The sequence below is a fragment of the Salvelinus namaycush genome, chromosome 17 (genome assembly GCF_016432855.1).
Source record: "Salvelinus namaycush isolate Seneca chromosome 17, SaNama_1.0, whole genome shotgun sequence".
NCBI classification, from domain to species: Eukaryota; Metazoa; Chordata; class Actinopteri; order Salmoniformes; family Salmonidae; genus Salvelinus; species Salvelinus namaycush.
Window position 1 is genome coordinate 7,778,732 of NC_052323.1, and position 9,667 is coordinate 7,788,398.

The window sequence follows — 9,667 nt, forward strand, 5'->3', positions numbered from 1 at the left end:
TTTTCTGTGGTACCTGACGTATGACGTCACGTTTCCTGTTTCCTCATTCGATAGTTTTTCAAAACATTCCCGGCAAAATCTCACACTAGTCGTTTTTAGCTAGCTACCACAACTAAAACAAGGAACATGGTTCAGGAATTTCATGTCCTAAGATGCTGTTCGTGTCAAACCTACCAAGTGCAACAGGTAACTTAAGGTTGCTAGTTGTAGAAGGAGTTAACTTTCTAGTTAGCCTGTTAACGTTAGCTAGCTATCTTCAAACTTGTGTTGCATGTGTAAACATATTTGCGAGCTTAATTGCAGGTTAAAAAGAGCAAAAAATGGAACTGCAAGCTGTGTGGGGAAAAGCAGTCGGTCATTAAGGTAAGCCAGCTAATAATTTGTTCGAACCACAACAAGTAAAGTATTTGTAAAAAATATATAATAATGGGCTTGTTCGACATTGCAGCCGGTGAGTGACTGATATACAAATAATCATAAATAATGACTCATTATTATTTGTAAGTCAGTCACAATTTACCCATGATAAATCACGGTTTTGACGCTCTCGAACAAGGCCAAAGTGTCTTATGTAACCTTTCCAGGAGTTTGGTCGTGGCTCTGGAGTGGATTGCAGACGTCATGTTCAGAAGGCCAATGCCAGGCGTGGAGAGATACTTGAAGAGCAGGACCAGAAAGCCTGGTCACGATGGTAACTCTTCTGATATTTTAAATGTTGGAGGGGAAAAAAGCATCACTCTCACCACTGTGTACTTCACCCTGACAGGAAGCAAGCAGCGTACAGCGCATCACATTTCAGCCCTATGATTTGCATTACTGAATTTAAATAGGCCTAGGCAGAAATGGAAGTCAAAAGATTATTACTGTGGAATGTATTTATCTGTATACACTGCCACTCCTGTTTGGGTGGTGTGAGAAGACTTGGATCCACGTATGCCCTGTATGTCATTTCCCCCTAGCTTAACTTCCAGGTGCAGTGCAAAATGTGTGCTTAAATGAACTATATCATGCTATGTCTCTTTATTATTTGTGATAGGGAGGAGGTGGATGATGTGGCTGAAGAAGAGGTTGTAGAAAAAGCTCAGGAGTGTTGTGACCAGAATGTGAGTTCCCACCATTGTTATTGCCCATCACTTTTTTGGGACACAAACAAATGTATTTGACACAGTCAATTGAATGTAGGCATGGGCAGTTGGGCACAAACTGAACATGCAGTTTTAGGGCAGCAGCCCGAACCAATAATCCATGTTGTCCATTTAATGTCATAAGAAAACATTGTTTACCATTCAAAATACCGGTAAATAAATAATTGTATACCTGTAGGCAGAAGAGGCTAATGGGAGTCGCTGGAGTAAATACCTGCAGACGAGCGATGAAGGGGCGGGTCAAGAACAGGCTGAGGAAGAGAATGTTTACATGGACAGAAACCATCTCCAAGGCAACATAAATGTCAGGTATGCCCATGACTCATGTCAGGCTAATTATTTTGTTATGTCTGTACAAGTTTGTGCCTAAACAGTGGCCTACATGTCCCCCACTGTTGTCTCCACCCTCCTGATTCTCAATAACACCAGTGTCATCTGAGGATCAATTGGCCACCATTCTAAAACACTGATCCAAAACCATACCTGAGTAACCAGCAGCACCACTCATCATTGTCAAAGTTGACTATTCAGTCCACTTTAATGTGATTGTTTATTTTCTGTAAAAATAACTTCTAACCCTTCTCTATATGACAACCTGTGTTTAGATTGAGCATAGGTATTTGTGACAGCATGGATTATTGTGGCCCAACAGAAAGAGGAAGAGAGGTAGAGGGGAGAATGAGGGGAGGGGATATCACAGTGGAGAAGAGGACACCATGCCTCCTACACAAGGCTGGAGGACGAAAGGGAAGTCAGCTAATGTAAGCAGCTAAAGCTAATTCATACCAGCACATGTCCAAGCAGTCTGTACCTTGTATGTACTAACTAATATGCTTTCTCTGGTTCGCTTTTTACCACAGCCGCCACAACACAACAGACCCCCCAGCTCATTGGCCCCTGTACAGTGGTCTCCCAAACAGTCAACTCCCTGCAGACCACCAGTCCCAGCTTACAGCAAACCCCATACTGTAATTGAACCACCCTCAACTACCAGCAGCAAACTCTCTTCAACCTCAGTCCCCTACAGAGCAAATGCAGCGACGACCTCGCAACCTTCTGGATCCTCGGGTACTGCAGTGTCACAGACCTCCAAATGGGCCCAGTTCCTAACTGCCTCTCCTGAGGAAGATGAGACCAACTGGAGTGGTAGTACAACGCATATGGAGTTCCAAACCGCTGGTTCAATGTTCTCAAATGTGGTGCTCAAACACCAGAACTATATAAAAGCCTCTTTTGGACAACCGGCCTGTAGTGGTATTTCCAAATTGGCTGGGCTAGGTGGGGGTAGTGGTTTTCTGGGGAAGAGCACCAGGAAGACATTTGATAGGCTGAAGTCGACTATCCCCCATTATGGATTTGGGCAGGCTGCCGAGAGCGAAGGAGGTCCTGCCCATATGACGTTACCGGAGGAGAGCGAAGCACCAGTCTGTCATCAGCCCCCGCCCACCAAGCACCCATGCCCTACCCTCTCTCTGGGGACCCTGTTCTACACGGATGACGACTTTGATGACACTTTTTAAAAGCCATGTAATGGTTGCTCTTTTTTTGTGCATCTATATACGAAGTGGCCTACTCTGTCAACAAGTCTGAATATTTTGTAATTAACATTTAATGCATTAATCTCTGGATTTTGTCTAATAGTTCATGGTTGCAATAAATGATTAAACAATAAATGATTAAACGAGACAGTATGAAAATCCAATGACAATACAGTTTCTTTGCAGAAGTATTTTATTGTCTTGACATGGGGAGAAATGTTAGACAGTCATGATTCACACCTTTCACTTGATCCTGTTGACACAGATAATGGACATGACAGTTTATACGTCTGGCAATAATAACACTAAATAATAAGTAAGAATCGTAACTTGATTAATCGACAACTTGCTTAGTACTTGCTCGAGTTAATATTCTATATTACTCCTTTTTTCAATCCAATTTAAAAATGAACCCATGTATCTGTTAACGCTGAGTTAAACAGTTATAGAAAGTAAATTATTAAGATAAATACCTGATTAGTAAATCCTTTATACTTGTGTCAGTACAATAGATATTTTCCATTACATATTCAGATCTAATAGACTATTATTGCTTGAGGTACTAATTGCCAGAGAGATGTGAAGAGGCAGTATTGGTGAAATGGCTATGATAGGGGGATGGAGGAGTGGTGTGCCTCATGGTTCTTTGTTTAGGCCCCTTTACTTCTGGGGGGGTTTGGAGTAGTGGATGGTGTCCAGGGCGGCCCCAACATCGCAGTCCTTGGTGTGGAGAAGACGGGTGAGCCAGCCACCCTCGTCTGTGAAGCCCATGGACAGCATCTGGGACAGCGACTCCACCAGGCGTGGGTCTGCATCTGGACACAGTGGAGGGTCAATCGCTGATGTAAGTAACTTCTACTAGTCAATACTACTGTACCAGGTGTAGTCAGGGATATAAGAACCTTGAGCTAAAATCACAACTATGACACCTATCCCTAACTGAAGCCACAACTCAGGATTTAACTACCACTGACTGAAGTGGTTACTACTAGCAAGGAGGATAAGGAATCACTACAACTATTACTAGGGATGGAGGATATGAGAATTCTCAAACTATCGTACCTTGAGGCAAGTGGGGGTAGGCTGCGGCCTCAGCGAGAGTGAGGGACTTCAGTGGTTCCTGTGAGGGACCCTGGGAAGTGGTGAGGGACCCTAGGGCTTCCAGTGAGCCCTCATCACCCACCCTGAGAGACTGGAGCTCTCCTGTAGAGGGGTCCACCTCCTTGGAGGTCACGTGAGTCCATTCCTCGTCACCGCTGCCCCCGGCGTCTTTACCACCCTGCACATAGAGAGATACATCATTTAACAACACAAACCATCTCTGACAGGCAATTTTATTCTTCACCATTAACTGATTAAGTATCATTCATTAAAATGAAACAGATTTTTTTTACTTTGATTATCAAGTAATTAAGCTGTAAAGCAGCATGTCATACCTTAGCCAAACCACTGGCGCTCCCCAGGCTGCTCAGCTCGTCCACCTCCATGTCTCCCTCGTTCGCCCCTGCTCCCTCAGACCCCCCTGTCCCGTTGTCACTCCTAGCACCGGGGTGGCCTCCTGACCCAGGTGGGGTCGGGTTGGGGGTCATCACCTTGGTCCTCTTCCCCTCGTGCTCCACGTCAATATCCACATCGATACCTGCAGGCAACAGAGATAAGTAAGCAATTTCAGTACATTCAAATTTAGAGTAGTCGGTAGATTTCTAATAATGGATTGATAAATGATTACATTTTTTTATATGGCACTTTTCACTTGGTCTTACCCAGTGGGCTAAGCATGGCTGCCACCCCTTCTCCAATGTTCTTCAGGTAATCCATATTGGCCTGGGACTGCTGTGAGGAAGCAGATGAGGAATCAGAGGATGGCTGACTGTCCTCGGGGGCCGCCTGGCCTGGCTGGGACCCAGAGGTACCAGGCTGGGCCTGGCTTTGGGCCTGGCTTTGGGCCTGAGCCCACATGCAGTGTCTCATCTTCCGCATCCACTTCCCACGAGGGAAACACTGTGTAGAAGAACAAGATCAAACTATAGAGGCCATTTTTCTCTCCCTAACCACACAGATATGTCCCTTCTGTTTTTTGGGAGAAAAAAACCCAAACACTTTCAATGGAGTTTTAAATTGCTCAGATGTGTATCTGCAAGTATATCCACTTTAAAACATAAGAAATAAACATGTGTCTTACCTCAAATGTGTTGTTGAAGGGGTACCAGATGGGTAGGAGGACGTGCTCCTTGTGGAGCCCCTTGGCCTGACACGGGGAACATAGGTCGTAGTTGGAGCACACAGTGCACTTGAAACGGGTCCCCGCCACCGGGCCCTCACATTCATCACAGGTCACGTTGGGGTGCACCATGGGGGGCCCGTGAGGCCCATGACCATGAGGTGGTGGGCCATGGGGTGGAGGGGGTCCCATATGGGGTGCTCCAGGGTGAGGGGGGAAGGCAAAAGGAGGGACACCGCCCGGGAAGGCAAAAGCAGGGAACTCACGCCTGTGCTCCTTCTTCTCTGTAAGGGAAAGAAAAAAAGGATATGCGGGTAGGTATTAATAACTACAATGTTTCAGTAACAATGAGAATGCTATGTCATTATAATAGTGGTAATGATGACTTAGTGCATTACACATATAATAATAATACCAGACCGATTAATCTTTATATATTATATTTAAAAATGCACCATCTTTGATCACAAAAGACTCACCCTTGATGAAGAGGCGGAAGGTGTCGTCCTTGATGCAGGTGAGGCCCATGATGAGCTCATCGTCGGTGGAGAAGGCGATCATGTCACCGTCCTCGTCTGGGTACAAGGGAAACAAAAAAGACAATACGTTGTCACACACTGATCTCACGTGTTTCACAAGCCATTGTTTGCTGTCAGCTCCTTATCCAGGCCAGATGATTAGATAATAGCAGTATGAGTTCACTAGTAAGGAAATCTGTCTACAGCTTATCCTCACTGGCTTGTTTTATTTGAAACAGAGGTCAAGGGAATACTGTTGTTACAAAGGTGTTGTGCTCAGACCCACACATTTGTCAAGTTCCAGTTCAGTTATTGGTTATTGAAAATCGCCAAATGTTTTCAATACATTCATGTCATGTATTGGAAAACAATTCATTTCCTGGTTTGACTGAGTTGTAATGGAATTGACCCCAACCCTGATGCCCAATATGGAAAACATCAATTGTGTGATGTGGTACCAGTCAATAATACTACTGTATGAAATTGGTCAACTTTGATTCCCTTCTTGGGAGGAGAGCTCTTACAGAATTTGATCTTTTTTTTTCTCTGGGTTAATGCCATCTGTTGCTAAGTCACCGTTATATCCCATATATATATATAAATAAAAGTCCACTATGAACTGATGGTAGGCCTACAGGTAGGGCGAGCTCAGAGAAATGTAGTACAACAGGTATACATCATTGCATGTATGACATACATGTAATAGAGCATATTTGCTGCTCACTCTCGATCTGACATTCACTATGAAATGCAATGTCAAATGTAGACTTCAATAATGTTCTGTGTACCAGTTCTATCAGATTTTTTCTGGTGCATAAAGACAAATTGTCATCTTGAGATCTATACTTTTATTCGTCAAGCTCCCTCCTGTTATTGAAGCTTTCAGTCAGCAGATTATTTCGCTTAACTTCTTGACGCACTTTGGTCTAGGCCTATGACACGACATTAATCAGTTGATAGGCCTACTCAAGTAAACTAGGTAGTAAAGTGCGCAATAACTTTACTGTAGTCGTTAATTACTTTGTCGGGCGCGATGTTATGGAATATTACAACAAAATTACTGCCAGAAATATTTATGACAATAACACGATCGAAAACACTGTACCATAGGCCTATAATGAAACACTGACAGTATAGGCTTACCTTTGTAAAACATTTGGTAGGGGACATTTCGCAGTGTTGAGAAAACATCAACAACCTTTCGATTCAAATACTCAAAACTCGTTGAAACATCTTGGTCGACAGCAAAGCGACGAATTTCTTTCGATATGTGTTCCTTCCCAAGGAGATAGGCTTTCACGGTCATAGACATAGTCGAGTCTTCTCACGACTTACTTTCAGCCCAATTTTCGCTGTAAAATATGTGTTGCGCAGTTAAAATGTTAAAGGCCGGCTCCACTGTAAGCTAGCTGTCAGTGCGTCTCGCTGTTCTGGGTACAGTTCCGCGTATGAACCTTAATACGACGGCTGGTGTAATATTTATACGTCGGTCTAGCCAATCACAAGGGTTTGGTGCGGCATCGGGGGGAAGTCCACCGTCCTAAATGACAAAGCTCTATTCGCCTTCTGTTATTGTGAGCAAAAGGCAAGGTAATGTAAACAAATGGGTGGGACGCGACGCCAAAGGGTAAAATGGAAGGCCGAGGTATGACAAGGCACTTTCCATACGGGAATTTCCCGCGTGCAGACTGGTCTCAGACTAGACGTAACACAATACATGTAAATCTAGAATAATCTAATTACTATATGTTACATTTGATATGGTTACAGAAGATAGAGTGGGTGGTTGGTTGGTTGTAATAACGGGAACATCTAGCAACCCAAAGGTTGTGTGTTCAAATCCCATCACGGACAATTTTAGCAGCTACTTGACAACTACTTAGCATGTTAGCTAACCCTTCCCCTAACCTAACCCTTTAACCTAACTCCTAACCTTATAACCCCTAAACCCTAGTGCTAGCTAGAGTTAGTCACCTACCTAAAGTTAGCGACAACAAATTGGAATTTGTAACATGTCATATGTTTTGTAAATAAGTAACATATTTTACCAATTGTAATTCGTAACATATCATACGAAATGGATGATAGACAACCACAAATTAATACATTCCATACGTGCCTCGGATTTATATATAGAATAATACGAACTGCTCTGAGACCATGTTGCAGAGTGAGATCAGCGTCATCGTACCATAATTTAACTGGACTGAGCTCTAGACTTGTAGAGCACCTGTGCCAGGACTTTAAACATTTTGACCTCGATTACTACTTGATATTTGAAGAGGGGGTTTACGGATATTTATAGTCTGTCAAAATAGTCAACATTGGATTCCCATAGCCTGGACCAACTCTATTACTGTTATTTAGTCATATAAAATTGTGAGGAATATATTTGGTTTAAGTCAGAGAGCTAGACTACTGTAGGCAGCTATCCACATTGTAAATTCATATGCAGGTGGGCTAATAAAAAGACCATGACCATACACTTTGTTCTAGTGCCCTAAAAGACCTAGGCTATAAGGAGATGTGCCCAACTTATAAAGCTATGTGCCCTATACTTGTGTTGTGTGTAGAATAAATTGGTTGATTTGGCCTACTTTGACAAAGAGCATTATTAAACCAAGACATGAGATAATATATGTTTAATAGGATAATATATCACTATTATTTTCAATACATCTACTAAAAGCATCTAGGCTAGACACAATTAGGTAGGTAGCCTAGTGGTTAGAGCGTTGGATCAGTAACCGTAAAGGTTGACAGATCGAATCCCCAAGCTGACAAGGTAAAAATCTGTCAGTCTGCCCCTGAACAAGGCACTGCTCCTAGGCCATCCGTGTAAATAAGAATTTGTTCTTAACTGATTTGCCTAGTTCAATAAAAAAGTATATTAGTTTATGTAGGCAGTATTTTATATATTTAACTAGGCAAGTCAGGTGAGAACAAATTAACTGTCTTTTTCAGGGGCAGATCAACAGATTCCTGTCAGCTCGGGGATTTGATCTAGCAACCTTTTAGGTTACTGGCCCAGCGCCCTAACCACGAGGCTACCTACCCACTAGGCTACCTAGCCCAGCCAATAGGAAAATTATCAAATATAGGCCTATGATTATTACACCTTCAAGGTGATATGTTGTGTCAGGCAATGGTTCAATGCACTTTATTGCTCAGAACATATTCAACCAAAGTGGTGTGTCTGGTGATCTGTGTGAAAGAGAGTTGTCATCAATTACCACACCCACAAAATCAAAATTGGCTATATTGTAGAAATTAATTTTAAAAATGTGCATTTGGTAATCCGTAGAAAGTGCAGGATGCTTCTAGAAACAGATATAGACACTAGATCAAATCTGTTTATGGCCCAGTGACTATGTTGTCATAATAATTCATGATCGTTACTAGTTACCACAGCCACAAAGTTGTAATTATGGCTAAATCACGCCCATTTATAAAATGTATCTTCATAAAATCTAATTTTAAACCAAATCATATGCCTAACCCTTAAATTAAGACCAAACAGCACGTCTGTTTTCATGAATCTTTACCATATCGCCTAGACAGTTTTAACTTTGTGGCTGTGGTAACTAGTGACAACCGTGAAAGAACGACACATTTCGTCTCACCCTCACTTCCTGCCTTTTGGTGGTGCTCCGTCACCTGATTCTCATGTCCCATGATCGCTTTATCAAACTGGGGATTTTTCTTCGCGCGTTTAGTAATCCGTAGAAAACGCAGGATGCTTCTAGAAACAGATATAGAGACTAGATCAAATCTGTTTATGGGCCGATGACTATGTTGTCATAATAATTCATGGATCTCAACATTTAAATATCTGGATTACTGACATCAAGACTATTCATTTACATTAGTTGTGGTATGACTATTGTGTTGTGCCTTGACAAGTCTTATTCATTGTCACTCAATTTGTCCAATGAATCTATAATTATTACCAATATGCTCAAATGACCATGCTCATAACTTTAAGAATATCCTATGAATGTGACTATATTGAAATGTTCTATGATTGTCATGGTTATTTTACGACTATGGTGAATAATTGTCATATGATCATAAATTGTGGGGTGTACGCACGCACGACTAGCCTACTGGCCAGAGGGTTGTCACTAATTATCACAGCCACAAAGTCAAAATTGCCTATATTGTATAAATTCATGAAAACAAAAATTTGCTTTTTGTTCCTAATTTAAGGTGAGGGTTAGGCATAAGGTTAGCAGTGTGTTTAAG

At 42.3% G+C, this 9,667-nt stretch overlaps 2 protein-coding genes across 3 annotated transcripts; one reads left to right on the forward strand and one right to left on the reverse strand.

The window, feature by feature from the left end:
* The first annotated feature begins 72 nt into the window (after nt 1–72).
* LOC120062255 (MRN complex interacting protein) lies at nt 73–2,847 on the forward strand. 2 transcript variants are annotated; one of them, XM_039012083.1, is made up of 7 exons: nt 73–186; nt 304–363; nt 585–691; nt 1,037–1,103; nt 1,324–1,454; nt 1,751–1,906; nt 2,006–2,847. In XM_039012083.1, exons 1-7 carry the CDS (start codon nt 127–129, stop codon nt 2,115–2,117), a joined length of 693 nt encoding a protein of 230 aa, XP_038868011.1. In that variant the 5' UTR covers nt 73–126; the 3' UTR covers nt 2,118–2,847. The 2 variants fall into 2 exon arrangements, with proteins under 2 accessions (XP_038868011.1, XP_038868010.1); XM_039012082.1 differs by having other exon boundaries at nt 1,798–1,906.
* Nucleotides 2,848–2,855: 8 nt separating this feature from the next.
* On the reverse strand, nt 2,856–6,929 carry sqstm1 (sequestosome 1). The gene is made up of 7 exons (XM_039012081.1): nt 6,566–6,929; nt 5,384–5,479; nt 4,866–5,188; nt 4,447–4,684; nt 4,120–4,322; nt 3,746–3,962; nt 2,856–3,498 (listed from the first exon to the last, which is right to left on the reverse strand). Exons 1-7 carry the CDS (start codon nt 6,732–6,734, stop codon nt 3,344–3,346), a joined length of 1,401 nt encoding a protein of 466 aa, XP_038868009.1. The 5' UTR covers nt 6,735–6,929; the 3' UTR covers nt 2,856–3,343.
* Nucleotides 6,930–9,667: the final 2,738 nt, after the last annotated feature.

Bases quoted from the DNA above. Each gene is read 5' to 3' on its own strand.
- LOC120062255 (XM_039012082.1), top strand. From the start codon at position 127: ATGGTTCAGGAATTTCATGTCCTAAGATGCTGTTCGTGTCAAACCTAC. The intron at 364-584 runs GTAAGCCAGCTA...TAACCTTTCCAG, and splicing joins AAAAGCAGTCGGTCATTAAG to GAGTTTGGTCGTGGCTCTGG. The intron at 1,455-1,797 runs GTATGCCCATGA...GTGGCCCAACAG, and splicing joins CAAGGCAACATAAATGTCAG to AAAGAGGAAGAGAGGTAGAG.
- sqstm1 (XM_039012081.1), bottom strand. From the start codon at position 6,734: ATGTCTATGACCGTGAAAGCCTATCTCCTTGGGAAGGAACACATATCG. The intron at 5,480-6,565 runs GTAAGCCTATAC...CCTTGTACCCAG, and splicing joins CTACCAAATGTTTTACAAAG to ACGAGGACGGTGACATGATC. The intron at 4,323-4,446 runs GTAAGACCAAGT...TGTTGCCTGCAG, and splicing joins AGCCATGCTTAGCCCACTGG to GTATCGATGTGGATATTGAC.